We start from the raw sequence: 19,560 nt of genomic DNA on the forward strand, positions 1-19,560 counted from the left end.
TCCATGAAATCAAATAGGGAAGAATGAGGATTTCAAGAAACTGAATTAGAAGAATCCAGTCACAGTTTCCAACTTAATTTTATATGATAATCAGTCTTCAATAGGAAAAGACTGGTTTTCAAGGTATCATCAGAAAAGAACCCTAACGTTTGCATTTGAGCTATTGTGGGTTCAAAGCATGCCATATACCCCTGTAAACATCATATATTGTAAGAATCAATTGAGTTGCTTTGCATTATTTCACTTCATCCCAATTTTATATTAGGAAAATCCCAACGTTCAGTTAAATAGTTTTATAAATTTGTCATCTTTGCTCAGATGATTGCATATCTACTTGCATTATAAAATCTAAAACCCCACCACCCGATTCTTAAAGATACACTCCTTGAAAACAAAGTAAAATTAGCATGGAAGAGAAAAAGTGATCTTCCCATATTACTGTACACTCAACAAAACAGAGACATACCTTCTGAATATCTGTTATCTCCGTTAATTTAATAACTTTATTTCTCTTAGAAGAGCCAGATTTGGAGCTTTCAAAGCATAGGTAACTGAAGACAAAGGGGGAAAAAGTGCTTATTTGGTACAATAATCTGAAAACCAAAACTGTTAAAATTCTGTCTTCTTCCAAACAGTTTTGAAATTCTCTACATTAAAAACAGCTTTGCAAGGAATTGTGTGAAAAATATAATTTCCAATTATGATTTTATGTTAAAACAATTCCATAAACTCCATCAGTTGAACATCTAATTCCACTAAAAGATCAGTAATATACTGCATGCACAAACATTTCATACTCATATCCTTACAGTGAAAGTCTATGTAATAAGACCAAACATACCAATCTTAAATGAAAGCAAAAGTAGGCCACTGTACTGACAGTTAAAAATATCCACCTCATCTGTATAACCTCCTCCCCTCCCAAGTGAAAACTAATGAAAAGTTGGATTTAACTGCACACTGCTATAATGCAGACAAACCTGAAGATATGCTAAAATAAAGCTTGAAATTCTAGACGTTAGAAGAATTATCACCATCACTAGAGGGCACAGTATACAGATAATCTAGGTTTAGTTCCACTAGATTCTAATACACTGAAGGAATTTCAGTCTAAGATCCTAAACAGCATTGGTAATACCCATTCAGTGTGCGCAGAGAAAATAGCTTTGATTCTGAAACCAAAGCTTAACTTATTCAACTGTGTTTTTTGTTTTTAAAGAAGCCATACATTCATTTTGAACAGGGTTTTCACAGCACTCAAAATACGCAGCAAAACACAGAACATTTGGTAAATTATAATGAACTAATTAATAAAAGTAGTTAGGGCTTTACATTTTCATAATTTAGTTGTCCCGTTCACTGTAACAAGTGCTAACATGCTAAACACTGATGCTATGGTTTGCTTCTCTGAAAACATTTCAGACACCTAATACATTTGTTAAATCCTACCATGCTTCAATTTCCAACTGTCGTTACCCTATACAGTTTCTCTATAGGTTTAGTATTATGAAAAAAAAAAACCATTGTATATTCAAATGTCGGGAGACTAGATAGTTAAAAGCTTTTCCTATAGGATTACATTTATATAGTAACTCCCCACTTAACATTGTAGTTGTGTTCCTGAAAAATGCGACTTTAAGAGAAATGATGTTGAGCGAATCCAATTTCCTCATAAGAATTAATGTAAATGAGGGGGTTAGGTTCCAGGGAATTTTTTTTCCCCACCAGACAAAAGACTGTATTATATATAAACACACACACACACACACACACACACACACACACACACACACACACACACACAGTATAAGTTTTAAACAAACAATTTAATACTGGTACACAGTGATGATGATTGTGAAGCTTGGTTGAGGTGGAGGAGTCAGAGGGTGGGATATTTCCCAGAGAATGCCTTACAGCTAAATGATGAACTAGTAATTGGCTGAGCCCTCAAGGGTTAACTCTCACACTCTACAAGGCAGCAGGAATGGAGGAAGGGGAGACAGCACTGCAGACAGAGAGTCACCCCTTGTGTGTGTGTGTGAGAGAGAGAGAGATGTGCATTTCCCTTTTAAGTACACTGCCTTGTTAATTAGATCACGTTCCTGAGACCCCAGCTGCTGCCAGCAGGTTCCCTTCATCCTGAGCCCTGTCGTGAGTCCCTCCTGCTCTAAGGAAGATGGGGTAAGTGGGGTGCATGAGCAGGAATACCCTGACATCAGCCCCCCTTTTCCTCCCCTCCCTCCCACACAGCAAGCAGGAGTCTCGGGGAGCAGCTCCCAGGCAGAGGGCAGGAGCAGCAAATAGTGGGGGGGAGGGGCGGGGGCAGGAGCAGCAAATAGCGGGGGGGGAAGGGGCGGGGACAGCTGCAATTGCTAGCCCCCGCTGGGCAACTGCTGCACAGGGAACTTAGGGGAACGGGGAGCTGACGGGGGGCTGCCGGCCCACCCTGGTTCCAAGCCCCCACCAGCTAGCTGCAATGGGCTGCTCTTCCTGCAAGCAGTGGATAAAGCAGGCAGCTGCCAAACAATGTTAGAAGGGAGCATTGCACAACTTTAAACGAGCATGTTCCTTAATTGATCAGCAATGAAACAATGTTAACCGGGACGACTATGTGAGGAGTTACTGTATTACATTTCTTTGTTTAACTGTATTTACAAAAGAAAATGAGTTCCCAATAAGTAAGTTTCTCTGGGGAGGGAGGACAGGGGAACAATGTACTGCCAAGTGCCAATGACTTACTTTTCTGTAACATAAAGAACCCCATTCCTAATGTAGTCCGTGGGCATCTTCTTGTCTCTGTTAATCAAGCAGCAGCGCCAACCATTTTCACATACTACCAGAAAATACAACACACAAAATCAAATGTGTCAAGGAAAGAATTTTAGGAAAGAAAGAAGGATGCAAGTCTTAAAATCAGACAGATGGCTCCCCATCAATTAGACAGTTCTCCTATAAAAAGCAGCATAGCCTGCAAATGAAGCTTCATGTATGCTGTGGTTGCAAAGCTTTTGCTCTATAGTCAAACATGAAAATATTTGTTTCAAAGAATGAGTTAAATTACTTCCTCTGAGTTGACTAAGCATCTTTTCTCCCCTATCAAATTTGTATTACCACAAGAGACAAGCCAGGCTGTGAGCACTGGGTCCTTTCAGAGAACCTTATGGATAAAAGATTAACTTCATCTCCTTTGTATACCAGTTTAGAGTAGATAATATTACAATTCAGTTCATTTCTGAATAGTACTGGGATATGCAGATAGGGGCCCAGACTTCAAATTACATGTCTGACTAGTTCAAAAGAGTTAATTTTTCCCACGACTGTAACTGTAATAGCTGTACAAATACCTGCCAAAGGACGCTCATTTTCTGATAGGTTAAAGACTTCATGGAAATTGCCTCTTTTAGAGGTATGAAAACGACTACTATCTTCATCTTTGTTTACTCCAGTTGGGGCACCTGAACCAACATAACTTCTCGATGATGCTGTTTGAACCTGCAGGAAAACAACTGGATTAATTTGAATAGCAATATTTAATTGCACTCTTTAAATGATTAGTTAATTATTAATTTTCATTTAAAATCAAATTAAAAAGGATAGCTAAAAATAACCTCAAATAGCATTCTTGATAACTCCAGGACAAATTGGACTTGGTACAAAACCATAGTATTCTTGCTATACCATAATGTACTAATATCCCATCTGAAGATAATTTTTAAGGGGTTTGGGTCACTGCAATTTTATTCTTTAGACAGATGCGGTCTCATGCCTCCAAAAGACATTCTGCAAGAGGCATCTGTATTTAAATACAGACACTGCACACCAAGGAGTACATCAGATTAGATGTGAATACGTCACTGCACACAACCCAAATTAATTTGCTAGGAGGGACTTCCCCAGGACCAGTTAATATATAACCAGTAGCAGCATTTAAGATTTGTCTTTGAGACATAAAAAAAAAATCCAGAACACTCAATATAAAGAAAGAGTAAAAAAAGCAAACATTAAAAGAAAACATACACAAAACAGCATCAGCTCATTATGAACACAAATGCTCAAATTGAAAGAAAGTTTTCCACGCTAAGATCCATACCTTTTCATGCCCTGACAGCTAGCAGGAAAAGAAACAACAAACACAAATGTGACAGTGACAAAAGAAAAAAGTGAAATCTATTTAACAGTATCATATACAGAATAAAACATGAATTGAATGAAGCTGCAAGATCTTACTCACATACCAAGAAATTGCACACAATGAATGCAATTTAAAACAAGTTATCAGTGGTTAGAGCACACCATTTTAATTATTCATATTATCTTAGGGTGGGCTGGCCTCCCAGCTTTGGAAGCTGATCTGAATTTCCCAGGCTAACACTCTGAAAACTGGCATGGTTATTATTACACACTGATGATAAGAGTGGAGATTTCTAACACACCATGTGCTAAAGCAAAATCAACTTTCAAACAAAGCTCCTAAGTCACTGGATGCTGCCCCATAATAAAGGGTGAGATCCACAAAGTGATATAGGCACCTAACTGCCACTTTAGGCACCTAAATTCAACATTTAGGTACCCCTTTGATCCTTGAAACTCCTACTCAGCTTCACCTAACCCTATAGGAGCCAAGGGAATTTAGGTGCCTAAGTTTTGGCTAGTAGGTATCTGCCAAACTGCTTAAGTCCTGATGCCACTGAACTGCTCTGCATCCTAGTCCAGGTGGGAGTCTCAAATGAGGCATTCCCTCTCCAAGTTCACCTGCAGGACCCAATCTAGTGGGCCTGCTCAGAGCACAGACCACACACAAGAGACAGCCGGGGGTGCACGTATCGGGAATTTTTGTGGCTAGCTGCAGGGTGTATGATTATAACCAGTAGCCCAATGGTTTGGAGTAGTCCCCCAGCATATGGAACACAAGTTCAAATCCCCACTCAGCCAGATTTGGAGCAAGAAATTGAACCTGACTCTCCTACATCCCAGGTGAGAACTCTAACCACTGAGCTACTGGCTATAAGGGACCCCCCCCCTCTCATTTTTTGCCAGAATGAGCTGACCTGGCTTAGGTGCCTAACTCAAGGAGAGGATTCATAGCTGGAAATCCTGAGTGCAGGGAGTCATCTCCCTCTGCCCCAGAGTTAGGTGCCTAACTCCCTTTGAGGGGTGGGACTTGGCATTTCCTACTGGCTAACTTAAGTGGCTCCCCACTCAGTTTTCTGACTTCTGAGAATCCCTCTCTCAGGTGCTTAACTCTCCTCATGCATTGTAAAGGGAGCTTGGGCAGCTAACTAAGGGCTCTGACTTCTGTTTGCCAGCAGGCACCTAAGAGTTAGGCATTGTAAGTCTTATGGCCCTTTGTGGATCTAGCCCACAGCCTGAATTCTGACAAGGCAGTGCACAGCTGAATTTGGAAAGCTTTTTTGCACTTTATTTTCTTGTATCTTGACTGGTAGAACAACTCACAGTTCTAAAGGCTGGCATCTCTCTTAGAAATTGCATATCAAGGGCTCCATTCTCATTCTCATCACAAACATGCATCACCAGCTGGGTAGTGCACACATGCCTGACATGTTTGTGCAGGATCGAGCCCTTAATCTGTACAGAAAGACAATCCTGGGAACAGCTGGCTACCCTCTGCTGCTTCTGATTTCACTGTAAGTTCGTGGCACTCTCAGTATTTAGCCCTACAAGATGAAAAAATTCAAAATGAATGAGATCTGTGCACTGAAACTGAATCAAGTTTTACAAAAGAGCTAAGCAGACATGGGCTATTTATCATCTTGCCTTTAGGGTTACTGTAGTACAATGATGCCTCGGTGGAAAAGGATAGGAAGGAATAAGAAAGCTGTACAGTGCAAGTCTTATGCTCACAGTACTTGGACTGTACTATGTCCTCATTCTCAGCCCCTTGCTTAAGGGGCAAGCAGCTGGTTTAATGTTAGCACTACTTTTAAAAACAGAGCATGAGTCCTCCTGTCAGAGATTCAGAAAAGTCTGGAGTCATGAACACTTATCCGCAGTTATGGATTGTGTGGAGAGTAGATGGGTTTGGGATAAAGTTGGCTACCACGTTTGGGTTCATTCAGTAATTTTACAGACTGGATCCACAGCCAGGTCTGTTAAACGTGACAGTGCCTCTCTCTACTGAGTGCTAGTGGCTAATTTAGAAACCAGACACTATCAAAGTGGGGAAAACGGGGCCGGAGGGGGGGGAATCATATCGATTGGAAAACATTGTACTCTTAAAAAACTAGTATTTTAAAAATCTTTCAGATAACAGAAGAGACATACAGTCCTTTAAAGGTTGATTATAGTCCTATAAATCAGTGGTTCTCAATCTGTGACCCATGGATGCCTGAGGGTCTGCAGACTACGTTTAAGGGATCAGTAAAAGGTTGTCATTACCACAGAAAAACGGTGGTCCGCAGACCCAGAGGTTCGCAAATTATGTTTAAGATTTCCAAAGGGGCCTTCCCTCCATTTGAAATATTTTAGGGTCTGCAAATGAAAACAGGTTGAGAACCACTGATATAAATGATTGTCAAAGTACTCAGGTATGACAATAAGGGCACTATATCTATGTCCATCTAGCTCTACTGCATGTAGGTATTCCTTGTAAGTACATCTTAGTCTTCAGCAAAGTTTTACTGTTGTGAATACTGCCAAGCTCAAAGATGTGGAAAAGCATGTTGCATTCCAACCTGCTCCATGCATCAGCAAAGTTATTGTTTCTTATTCCAAAACGTGTACTGCTAGTAATGGTGTACAAAGCGGAATGAGATTGCAGATTATATTAACAGTACATGTACAAATAGTTTTAAAAACATTATTAACTCTTATTAAATGATTAATCGATTGTTAAAGCCCAAAATTGATGGCTCTTTATGACCATAGGTTTATACTCATTTACCATGTTCTTTACTGAAGCACTTATAATCATCTCTATCAGACATACTACTTATGTCTAACAGTCTTACAACCATCTATTAATCATTTATTAAACTAAACTAAACTATTTATTATCCTATGGGTACTTTTAAGTGTCACAGTGATTCTTTATCTGGGTAAACCAGATAGCACATTGAATATTCATTTCTGGCATATGGTGAAAAAAAACTTGCTTTTATTTGTTACGTAAGCAAATTTGTCATGGAAATACAGACTAATATGGATACGCAGATCTTATTTTTAGTAATTTTTCTGTAATAATAGTAGTAATAGTAATTTTTAATAATTTATAATAAAATAAATTATTTTATACTAAAATAATAGTAATTTCAGTAATTTTTCTGTAGTAATAAAAACAACAAAACACCCAAACACTTTTTTTTTTAAACTAAAAGAAAATTCTTTGTCCACCAAAAATCAAGTCACTTTATGAATATTGGGACCCTAGATTTAAAAATAAAGACACATCAGACTGCCACTGAAGTGTGAACACTGAAATTAGGTTTAACGATTATCCCTCCCTCAATGTGCTCTAGTCACTGGAAACAAAAAAACAAAACAAAACAGTGGACTTTGCCAGATATGTAAAAACATGAAACTTTACTTACACGTCTTGACACTGTAGCATTAGACCTTTCTTTGAGTTGAGGATCTGTAGGCAAATTTGTCCAGATGATATAAGGAGTATCATACTTAGCTCGAAGTCTTGGACATCGTTTGAAGATAAAATCAATAAGGAAAAACTTAATTCCAGCATAAAGGCCTGAACAATTGAAAAAAATCTGTTTTTAGCAAACACAGTAACTGGCATTAAGATTGTCAGATTTTCCATCACTTTTCCATTAAAGTCCATCAATAAACCATATTTTTGCAATTATATTTCTAATCAATATAGTATAAAAAAATATAGCACACCCACATACACGCCTTCGCTTCACAAAAGGAATTCAACTGGAGAACGTGAGAGCTACAACTGCACGATCTCTGCAGCTATAATTTTGGTTTCTTTGCGTAAGTTTAGTATTTAATGCTGAGAAGCACTAAAAAAATTCAAACATCCCTCTGCTGTTTTCAGAACAAAACAGATAAACATGAGAGATGCCCTTTTGCCTCTTTTTCTATTAAAACGGTAATCTCCTCTAACAATCTAAATGGTAACACAGAGCTCTTGGACAGTTGATTATATCCTCTTATCTTACTCAAAAGATCCTCTTCCTTTATGCTAGGTTACTGAATGTATTTCAAACCTCTAATCTCTTAACAGGGACTAATGATTTTAAAAGGAATCTTCAGAGTGAATGAAATCTCACTCTGAAAGCCATTGAGAAAAAAATTCCAGCCACCATATAAAGTGATCCAATATGTGTAGTAGGTGCTTAATCTAGTGTAGCAATTTAAAGTCAATGCCACATTTAAAATATTACCTATAGTTTAAGAACTGCACACATGACAGTCATAAGCTTCATTACAGAGACATGGTAGCAGGGGTGCTGGAACAATTTGGACAGTGGGGGAGCTGAGAACCATTGAACCAAACTGTGAACCTTGTATATGATGGAAACCACTTCAAGCTGGGGGGGGGGGAGCACCCCTAACACTCCTAATTCCAGCACCAGTGCATGGTGAGTACTCCTAGTTCGCAGTGCATGGTTACATGTTACACAGAAGAGGCTTTTCTCTCCTGATTTCTTATTTCAAAACCACACCCCTCACCCCACCCCACCCCACCCTCCCACCCACACTTCAGAAGCATAGCATACTGAAAGCAGCAGCCAAAAAGCATCCTTGGCCACTGCTCCCACAGCTTTCCTTCCTATTCAATCCCTCTACTGGCTACCCCTGGCCAAACCAATCTAATATAAGAAGGGACAAATGTAAAGGGACAACTTTGCCCCCACTGTTATTGTTCATTATGTCCTTGTTCTACCAACGATGTCACTGCTCTTTCATTTTTTTCCAACCATTCTCAGCTTCATTACTTCGTTCCTGCTGCCCGCCATGCCTCATACTTACATCCCAGGTTGCCACTGTTTTACATACTTCCTGAAAATCTGAGAGGCCTTCAAACTCTAACCCAGTGTTTTTCAAAACGTGGGTCGTGGCATGCAAGGCGCTGGGTCGCCTTGCTCTGGTCAGCACCACTGACCGGGATATTAAAAGTCCTATCGGCAGTGCTGCCCAGCTAAGGAAGGCTAGTGCCTACCTTTTCTGACACCGCGCTGCGCCCTGGAAGCGGCCAGCAGCGGATCCTGCTTCTAGGCGGGGGCCATGGGGCTCTGCGTGCTGCCCTCACCCCGAGCACTGGCTCTGCATTCCCAATGGCCGGAAACTGGCCAACAGGAGCTGCGGGGGTGGGAGGAAGAGAGTCTGATGCCTGTGGGAGAGAGTTGCACCACTGCCTAGAAGCTGGACCTGTTACTGGCCGCATCCGTGATGCCAGGACAGGCAGGAAGCCTGCCTGTGCACCCTGGTTGCGCCACTGACCAGGAGCCACTGGAGGTAAGTCCATGCCACAACCCCACGTCCCAATCCCCTGCCCCAGCCCTAAGCCCCCCACAAACTCAGAAGCCCTTCCTGTACCCCAACCCCCCATTCCCAGACCCACCCCAGAAATTGCACCCCCAGCCCAGAGTCCTGACCCTCTCCCACACCCCAACCCTCTGCCCCAGCCCTGAGCCCCTCCCCCCCCAACCTCTCATCCCCAGCTCTGTTGGGTCATGGGCATCAATTTTTTTCAACTGTGTCCCCAGAAAAATAGTTTGAAAACCACTGCTCTAACCCATGTCAATGGTACATCACCATGCCTATTCTGTACACGCTCCCCACTTCCTAAAGTTACCATTCACTAGGTCTCCTGGTACACTGCCTATTCTGTCTTTTAGATGGTGCGCCTCATGGGGCAGGGATTGTGCCTTTATTCTGTGCATCTTACACAGTGCCAAGAACAATGCTGATGCTTTAGTAAATATGGTGCTTTAATGTATGGACTTAAGTTTTGAAGGAAGGATGACAAAGGTCTTTCAAGAAACAAATTATAAGATGTAAGAGCTATGTCTACCCTGTGATATAAACATTATATATGTAATTTTTACCCATTGCAAGCCCTATAATCCTGTAGGGAAAGAAGCAGGATGCAATAAAAGCTGCCCATAGAACAATATATAGCTTCTGTGTTATTTCTGGCTGGACCCACATGAACAAGCTGTAAAAACAAAACAGAAATAATTGTTACAGCATTTTATTTTTGGCTGGTCAGAGGTTGTTCAAATGGTTTATTTAGGAAAAAAAGAAAAATATAAACCTACTTCTTGATTTTTTCCAATATGTCTGCCATTTTGCCAAATAGGTTCTGCATTAAAAGCAAGAGACAGTTAATTTACAATATACTTTTTGCCTGCAGATAACTGAAACTGGTGGAAAGAGAAGTTATTTTCTAGGTTAAGTGATTCTTGAAAGCCAACCACTTAGTTTCTCCTGGCTTTAGTTAAAAATCTAAAGAATTATAAAATATGCACTATTAACAACATGCATGTTTTCCCTTTAAAATCTATTTAATCAGCATTCAGGGGATTTCCATTTTCTTGTATACCTTGTTCTGCAATTTCTGACCTATTTATCACTGGTTATTTAAAGTAAGTGAAAGGAATTGTTTAACTTTATTGTTATGGCTGGAAAATGTATGTATCCTGGTGGCAGTTTTAAATCAATGGAGAAGTCAAAAGAAACTATGTAAGTAGACAACACAACAGATCTGAACTAGTAGATTTTGGATGGGACTGGAATTTTGGGAAGTGGTTATTATATTATATAACACAGGAACTGGAAGAAAGACACCAAGCTTCAACTTGATGCAGTAGGGGAGAAAGTGGGGAACAGGGCAGAGGCATTAGTTTTAGCTGGGGATTGGTCCTGCTTTGAGCAGGGAGTTGGACTAGATGACCTACTGAGGTTCCTTCCAACCCTGATATTCTATGATTCAAGATATTATGAGAAAAACAAAGAGCCACAAAAGTTATCTTAGCAGCCATGTTTTGTACAGAACAGAGGGGTTGATGTAGGTGTCAGGCAGATCGGGGGAAGTCGCTGGAGATGATGAGGCATGAATGTGAATTTTAGCTGTCAGACCATAGTGGTGTGCGTGAAAAGGTAGTAAAATTTGGACACTGCCTGGAAGGTGTTGGCGGAGGAGGAGGAGGAGGGAGTTGACGATTCCCTTCAGGCTTAAGTTACATGACAGATGGTAGTGTGTTCAACAATCACAGAGAACGCGGTGAGCAGAGAGGGTGCAGGATGAAAGATAAGGAGTTCCAGTATTATCAGTTCAAGATGATGGCAAGACATTTAGGAGGAAATGTCAGAATGCCTAAATGAAGCTGCACGTCCGTGTCATCTCAAGACTACAATACTGCAACATGGGTCTACATCTTGGGATCACTAGTTAAAGTTAAATAAAGCTAGTGCAGAATGCAGCAGCTCACTTATCAAGTTTTCGTAAAGACCACATTGCACCAAAGGAGCCCAGAACAGAGCGTGGATGCATATTAACTACTAGGTGGCATTTAACGTGTTGGTTTAAGTCATTAACTTTTCCTAGAAGGCCACCTATTTCCAGCCTTTTTTTTTTTTTTTTTTTTTTTAAATAAGGGATGGTGGTTGAAGATGGTGGGCACTTATAAGGAGTTATTACACTGGTCTACAATTTTTGAGAAGTCGTCTGCTTCAGAGATAAAATGTGATATTTATTATGTATTTTGATGTGCTGAATTCAAATATGACAATTAAAACAACTGATTGGCTACCGTTTAAGATATTTAAGTTTTTACATTTTATGTCTATGTATATTGTGTAGATAGTAGAGTTTTAATCATAAATTGTAAACCTAGGTCTTTTCATGTGTTTATGGTTGCTTTACATGATAATATTTCACCTGTCCTGTTTATGTAACACTTTTCAAAGGGTTATATAAATAAAATGTATTATGAAACAAAAGGCAAAAAACTATTATGTACATAGTTTAGTCCTATTCAGTGTCTACTCGGCGCTTCTTGGCTTGTCTCTTGTATACCTTAAATGGAGCATCTCTTGTCACTGTCCAGCAATAGTCTACAAGCATTGAGGGCTCCATTTGCCCTGATAGCCTGCCAGGAGATTCCACTGCTGTAGTCTGGAGCCCAACAGCTCTGCCTTACTCTTGGGTAGTTCCAAATCCCTGACAAGGTCATTCAGTTCACCTTGTGTTAGGAGGTGCGGTTCAGAGGAGGATGGGAGAAAATGTGGGTCCTGTGACACTGATGGTTCAGGACCAGAAGTTTCATCCTCTTCCTCGTCTGACTCAAGTGAGAATGATTCTGGTGCACCACGAACCGGAAGTCCTTCTCCGTGGGGTACTGGGCGTATAGCTGATGGAATGTTTGGATAATGCACAGTCCACTTTTTCTTCTTTGACACACCTTTCCCAACTGGAGGCACCATGCAGAAGTAATAATTGCTGGCATGATCTGTGGGTTCTCTCCAAAATCATTGGCACTGCAAAAGGCATAGATTTCCTTTTCCTCTTCAACCACTGGCCAAGATTTGTTGCACAAGTGTTGCAGCATATGTGTGGGGCCCACCTCTTGTCCTGATCTCCAATTTTGCAGCCAAAATAAAGGTGATAGGCTTTCTTAACCATAGAGGTTAGACTGCGCTTTTGTGATGCAAAAGTCACTTCACCACAAACACAGCAGAAGTTATCTGCACTGTTCACACAAGTACGAGGCATCTCTGCTCACTTTGGCTAAACAGAAATGTGTCCCTTTGCAAAATCAAACACTGACAAATAAGAGAGCACGACACTATGATTTCTAGAGCTGATATAGGGCAATTTGTTCAGCAGAGTGATGTAAGCTTCGTTATGACTGCATCATCCATGATTTCTAGGAATAACATGATGCAATTCATATCATGTATGACGCAATATCAGCTTCAGATTGCATCATTCATTGTTTTGCCTAAAAAGCAAGTACTGTCCAAACCCAGTCACAGATTTATTCATAGATCCCGTCAAAGATGTATTTTAGTCATTTCTGGTTTAAATTGAGATCCCTTCCCTTGATAACTCACTTATCCTCCGCCATTCCCAAGTCAAGGGTCGTATATACTGACCCAATTGGATATCTTGAAAACTAGAGCCAATCAACAATTTTAAGCATCATTTTCGTTCTCAGTGACCCAGAATTAGTAAAGTTGGACTACAGTTATTTCAGAAGCATTTTGGCTGTAGAGCAGTGTTATTTTACTATTCTGGGCTAATATTATTGGTCTGGATGGCCAGGAAGTTCACTTATGGCACTTTGTATGTTGGATTTTATTTCTTTTGTGCAGACCCAGACCAGTGCGGTACAGAAGTCTGGTAGAGGGCAAATATACTGGTCACTGGATGAGTAGTTTTCTGTTCCCTGAGTGACCAGAGCAGGGGCTGCACTACAGTCATCAGGAACCTGCTAAAACCAATTAAGGCAGACAAACTGATTAGATCACCTGCAGCCAATCAAGGCAGGCTAATCAGGACACCTGGGTTTAAAAAGGAGCTCGCTTTAGTCAGGCCAGAAGAAGCCAGAGGAGTTGAAGTGTGTGTGAGGAGCTAGGAGCAAGAGGCACAAGGAGCTGAGAGTGAGAGGGTGTGCTGCTGGAGGACTAAGGAGTACAAGCATTATCAGACACCAGGAGGAAGGTCCCGTGGTGAGGATAAAGAAGGTGTTTGGAGGAGGCCATGGGGAAGTAGCCCAGGGAGTTGTAGCTGTCATGCAGCTGTTACAAGAGGCACTATAGACAGCTGCAATCCACAGGGCCCTGGGCTGGAACCCGGAACTAGAGCGCGGGCCCAGGTTCCCCTCAAACCTCCCAACTCCTGATCAGACACTGGAGAAGTTGATCTAGACTGTGAGGAAGATCAATGAGGTGAGCAAATCTGCCAATAAGCGCAGGACCCACCAAGGTAGAGGAGGAATTTTGTCACAACTGGTGTCAGGAGTGGGATTTGGTGTGCACAGCGCGGCAGAAGAAGGAGGGTGATTTAAAAAAATAAAAAGGTAGAGGGTTTATTTTTTTTTCATCATAATGGATGACTTAGTACGGGCATTGATACAAGCTACAGCGGCCCAGCAGGAGGCTACCCGTGTCCAGACAGCTGCCCAACAAGAGGCAGTGCGGCTGCAGCAAGAGACTAATCGGCTGTTGATGGACCAGGCTTCTCAAGACCGGGCTATGTTGTGGGAACTGGTAAACCAGGTAAAGATCCTTACAGAGCTGAACCACGGCCACGATGGGACGCAGATCATACGGGCAGCCATCGGCTGCAGAAAATGACGCGGGATGATGATGTAGAGGCATACCTTCTGGCCTTTGAGAGGACAGCCCTACGGGAGGCCTGGTCTCGAGATCAGTGGTCTGGCATCCTTGCCCCATTCCTGTGTGAGGAGGCCCAGAAGGCTTACTATGATCTGCCTGAAGAGGCTGCAGCAGACTACCCCCAGCTGAATGCAGAGATCTTGGTCAGATCTGGGGTAACGACTGCAGTGAGGGCCCAACTGTATCACGAGTGGAGGTACCAGGAAAACAAAACCCCGCAGTCCCAATTGTATGACCTCATCCATCTTGCACGAAAGTGGTTGCTAACGGAAACCAAGAGTCCGGAAGAGATACTAGAGGTTCTGGTCATTGACCGATACATGAGGGGACTACCGCCAGATCTTCGTGCCTGGGTAAGCCAGAACGAACCCCCCATCTATGATGAGGTTGTTGCACTAGTAGAGAGGCAAAGGACAGCGAGGGAGCTGACACAACCAGTTAAGGAAGGGGCACCCTGGGTTAAACTAGCAGCACCAAGCCCTAGAGCTCGGGTGACTGGGCCACCAGGAGGGCCCAGGTGGAAAAAGACAGGGGCTGAAGGCCCACCAGAGGCCACAAAGAGTTGGAGCACGGATGGAGAAGAGGATCATGCTGTAGATTGCCCAAACCAAGAGACCGGAGAATGCCTAGGGCTCCATACAGATGTTATGCCTGCGGTGAGTGGGGACATACAGCTGCACAGTGTCCCAATGCTGAGGAGCCTATGCAGTGTAACCTGGGGAACTGGGCAGATCCATGCTCCCTAATCCACCTTGTGGGGGTCTCACTAACCCCACATTTGTACACCAGACCAGTAAAACTAAATGGGGTAGAGACTAAGGCACTGGTTGATTCGGGGAGTGCTTTCATGCTTGTCTCGGGGAAGCTCAAGTGTAGTCAGCTGCTGTGGGCTAAGCGTACAGGGATAACATGCATCCATGGGACAGTTGGTTATTACCCTACCATCCCAGGAAAAATTGAGATTCAAGGGAACACTACTGAGGTAGCAGCAGATGTAGCCCCTAAACTCCCATACCCGATGCTCATAGGGAGAGACTTCCCAGGGTTTAGAAACTTACTCTCAGTAGGAGGATTGGAGGAAAAGGGGAACCCTGAAGTTAGTGAGGCTTCCACAGTAGACTGTCAACCCTCAGTCTTCTCTGAAATATCCCCAGATTTATTTTCCATTCCCAGACAGGGTAGAAAGTCAAAAAGGGAAAGGAGGGCAGCTAAGGCCTTGGGAACCCAAATACTGACTCAAAGCCAGAGGGTTGCTCTCGTAAGTAAGTGGACCCGAGCAGCTGAAAAGGAGGCCACCCAGGAGGGAGAAGCACCCAAGTCTGACCCCCACCCTAACGCTTCTGAACCAGTAGAGGCAACAGAGACTGGGCGCCTACTAGGTCTTGGGCAGATTAGCCCCGGGAGAGGAAATTTTCGATGGGACCAGGCTGAAGACCCAAGGTACAACATTAGGAAGGAGGTGACTGAAATAGATGGGGTCCCTGTGGAAGGGAATATCCAGGGACCAGGACTCTACTTCATAATGAAGAAGAATCTCTTATACCGGGTTGCACCAGTACAGGGGCAGAAGGTACAGCAGATGCTAGTACCCCAAAAACACCAGAACACTGTATTAAGTCTTGCTCATAGTCATCTTTTGGGGGGGGGGCATTTGGGGGTAGAGAAGACCCTGGCACGAGTCCTGCGATGGTCCTTCTGGCCCGGAGTACATGAAGAAGTGCGGAAGTACTGTGCGTCCTGCCCGGAGTGTCAGCTGCACAGTCCCCGTCCCCACCTGAGGGTGCCTTTAGTACCCCTTCCCATCAGAGGTCCCCTTTGAGCAAATAGCCATGGACCTAGTGGGACCCCTGGAGAAGATGGCTCGGAGCCACCAATATATACTTGTTGTTTTGGACTATGCTACTCACTATCCAGAAGCTGTCCCCCTGCGGAACACAGCCTCTAAAATGATAGCCAAAGAGCTGGTGGGGATCTTTGCCTGAGTGGGGCTACCAAAGGAGATATTAACAGACCAAGGAACCCCATTTATGTCAAAGCTAATGAAGGAGCTCTGTCGCTGCTCCATATACATACCCTGAGAACTTCAGTCTACCATCCGCAGACTGATGGGTTGGTAGAAAGGTTTAACCGAACCCTCAAGGCTATGATACGGAAGGCAGTAAGTTGGGACGGGAAGGATTGGGACACTCTACTACCCTATGTTACGTTCGCTATCCGGGAGGTACCTCAGACCTCAACTGAGTTTTCCCCCTTCGAGTTATTATACAGGTGTCACCCCCGTGGCATACTAGATATCGCCAAAGAGATCTGGGAAGAGGAACCCAATGAGGGGAGAAATATAATAGAACATGTAATACAGATGCGAGACCGGATAGCCCGGGTCACCTCTATTGTACGGGAACATTTGGAAAAGACACATGAGGCCCAGAGAACCCACTAGAATCGCCAGGCAAAAGTCTGACAGTTCCAGCCAGGGGATCGGGTAATGGTGTTGGTACCCACGGCAGAAAGCAAGCTTCTGGCCCAATGGCAGGGACCCTATGAGGTGGTTGAACCCGTGGGGGAAGTAACCTACAAGGTGCAGCAGCCAGGATGCCGAAAACATGAACAGATTTATCACGTCAACCTTCTGAAACCCTGGCATGCACAAGAGGCATGCATAACTGTCCAAAAAGACCTAACTCAGGAAAACAAGCCTTCTAAACAGGTGAGAGTGTCTCCCGATTTAAAACCAGACAAGAAGAATGAGGTGTCTGAGATGATCTTCCGGAACCAAGACGTGTTCTCGACAAAACCAGGTCGAATAACCGAGACATATCACCACATCGTCACGAACCCTGGGGCCAGAACAACAATGAGGCCCTATCAGGTGCCAGAGGCCAAAAGGGAGGAAATAAAAGCAGAAGTAAAAAAAATGCTGGAGCTGGGGATCATCGAAGAATCCCACAGTCAGCGGTCCAGCCCAATCGTGCTGATGCCCAAACCTGATGGCACCACAAGGTTTTGCAATGACTTCCGGCGACTAAACGAAGTATCCCAGCTTGACGCATACCCCATACCTCGCATAGATGCGCTAGTGGACCGTCTGGGTAATGCCCGGTATTTGACTACTCTAGACTTGACAAAGGGGTACTGGCAGATTCCCCTTGCTGAAGATGCAAAGGAAAAGACTGCGTTCTCTACACCAGAGGGTCTTTTTCAATATACTGTCCTCCTTTTTGGACTACATGGGGCCCCAGCAACTTTCCAGCATCTCACGGACAAGCTATTATGCCTGCATAACAGTTATGCTGCTGCCTACTTGGACGATGTGGTCATTCATACCCTAGACTGGGAAACCCACCTAGAGAAGGTGGAGGCAGTCCTTAATACCTTCAGGCGAGCTGGCCTTACAGCAAACCCTGCCAAGTGCGCTGTAGGGTCTACAGAGGCCAAATATCTTGGCTACATTGTGGGAAAAGGTCTGGTAAAACCCCAAGTGAACCAGTTGGAGGCCATCCAAAATTGGCCCCAACCACGTCGCAAGAAACAAGTCCAGGCATTCCTAGGTGTAGTGGGGTATTACCGACGATTTATCCCCTACTTTGCCACAAGGGCAAGCCCCCTGACAGACCTAGTGAAAGCCCGTGGACCTGATCTGGTGAGATGGTCTGACGCAGCAGAGGAAGCATTCACAGACTTATGGACTGCCCTCTGCAGTAACCCCGTACTGACAGCCCGTAATTTCACCAAGGAATTTATCCTGCAGACAGATGCATCAGAAGTAGGCTTGGGGGCCGTTCTATCACAGATGGTCGGGGAGGAGGAACACCCAATTCTCTAGTCAGTAGGAAACTCCTTCTGAGGGAACAAAAACAGGCAGTGGTGGAAAGAGACTGCCTCGCCGTAAAATGGGCCATGGAAGCATTGCGCTACTACTTGCTTGGGTGCAGATTTGTCCTCGTGACCGACCATGCCCCTCTTCAATGGATGCAGTGGAACAAGGAGACCACCACAAGGGTGACTAGGTGGTTCTTATCCCTCCAACCTTTCCAGTTCCATGTGCAACACAGAGCAGGGAGCCGTCATGGCAATGCCAATGGCTTGTCACGTGTGCACTGCCTGGCTTCCCAAGCTGCCCAACCCCTTGGTGTTGAGCAGGGGGGAGGGGTATGTGACAGACCCAGACCAGTGGGGTACAGGAGTCTGGTAGAGGGCAAAATACTGGCCACTGGATGAGCAGTTTTCTGTTCCCTGAGTGACCAGAGCAGGGGCTGCACTACAGTCATAAGGAACCTGCCAGAACCAATTAAGGCAGACAGGCTCATTAGATCACCTGCAGCCAATCAAGGCAGGCTAATGAGGGCACCTAGGTTTAAAAAGGAGCTCACTCTAGTCAGGCGGGGAGGAGCCAGAGGAGAGCAAGTACGTGTGAGGAGCTGGGAGCAAGAGGCACAAGGAGCTGAGAGTGAGAGGGTGTGCTGCTGGAGGAGTGAGGAGTACAAGCGTTATCAGAAACCAGGAGGAAGGTCCTGTGGTGAGGATAAAGAAGGTGTTTGGAGGAGGCCATGGGGAAGTAGCCCAGGGAGTTGTAACTGTCATGCAGCTGTTACAAGAGGCACTATAGACAGCTGCAATCCACAGGGCCCTGAGCTGGAACCCAGAGTAGAGGGTTCCCCCCAAACCTCCCAACTCCTGATCAGACACGGGAGGAGTTGATCCAGACTGTGGGGAAGATCACTGAGGTGAGCAAATCTGCCAATAAGCGCAGGACCCACCAAGGTAGAAGAGGAACTTTGTCACACTTTTTATATTTTATTTGAGGTTTTCTTATCTACTTCAGCATGCTGTTTTCATAAAATCTAAAGCTGTTTAGCATGATTCATACCTTTCCATTACAGGGTATGTCTTTTAAATATATAAAGGTACAAGAGATTACAAGGTAAATTAGTTTGTTCTGACCCATTTTCACACACTGTACACGGAGCTCTTTCAAGACGTATCCTCTCTTTACTCAGGAAACACGGACAACGTCTGAATGGAGTATAGTACCTGTGCTTTTTGTGCCACATCTAGAACAAGCTGAAACTTTTCTGACACTGTCAGGTCTTCTTTTGGAGGTTCCTTGGACAAAACAAAAAAAAATCCAATTAAATTTAACTTTCAGCTTTGTCACTGCTCTTTATATTTTAGAAAACTGCTAGTGACAAAAATAAAAATATTTAATATACAATAAAGCCACTGAGTGTGCAT

At 43.6% G+C, this 19,560-nt stretch overlaps 1 protein-coding gene across 4 annotated transcripts in view; it reads right to left on the reverse strand.

The window, feature by feature from the left end:
- The window catches only part of GRAMD4 (GRAM domain containing 4), a 151,753-nt gene that overhangs the window by 8,185 nt on the left and 124,008 nt on the right, over positions 1 to 19,560 (reverse strand). For 3 of the 4 annotated variants that reach the window (XM_030550539.1, XM_030566942.1, XM_030575290.1), the window contains exons 11-18: positions 19,360 to 19,431; positions 10,245 to 10,288; positions 10,032 to 10,141; positions 7,548 to 7,702; positions 4,091 to 4,108; positions 3,345 to 3,492; positions 2,740 to 2,833; positions 467 to 551 (exon numbers count right to left, since the gene is read on the reverse strand). In XM_030550539.1, coding sequence (XP_030406399.1) covers positions 467 to 551; positions 2,740 to 2,833; positions 3,345 to 3,492; positions 4,091 to 4,108; positions 7,548 to 7,702; positions 10,032 to 10,141; positions 10,245 to 10,288; positions 19,360 to 19,431 — 726 coding nt within the window. The remainder of the gene's footprint in view (positions 1 to 466; positions 552 to 2,739; positions 2,834 to 3,344; positions 3,493 to 4,090; positions 4,109 to 7,547; positions 7,703 to 10,031; positions 10,142 to 10,244; positions 10,289 to 19,359; positions 19,432 to 19,560) is intronic. The other variant, XM_030558638.1, reaches the window with a different exon arrangement.

This window comes from Gopherus evgoodei, chromosome 1 (genome assembly GCF_007399415.2).
Source record: "Gopherus evgoodei ecotype Sinaloan lineage chromosome 1, rGopEvg1_v1.p, whole genome shotgun sequence".
NCBI lineage: Eukaryota > Metazoa > Chordata > Testudines > Testudinidae > Gopherus > Gopherus evgoodei.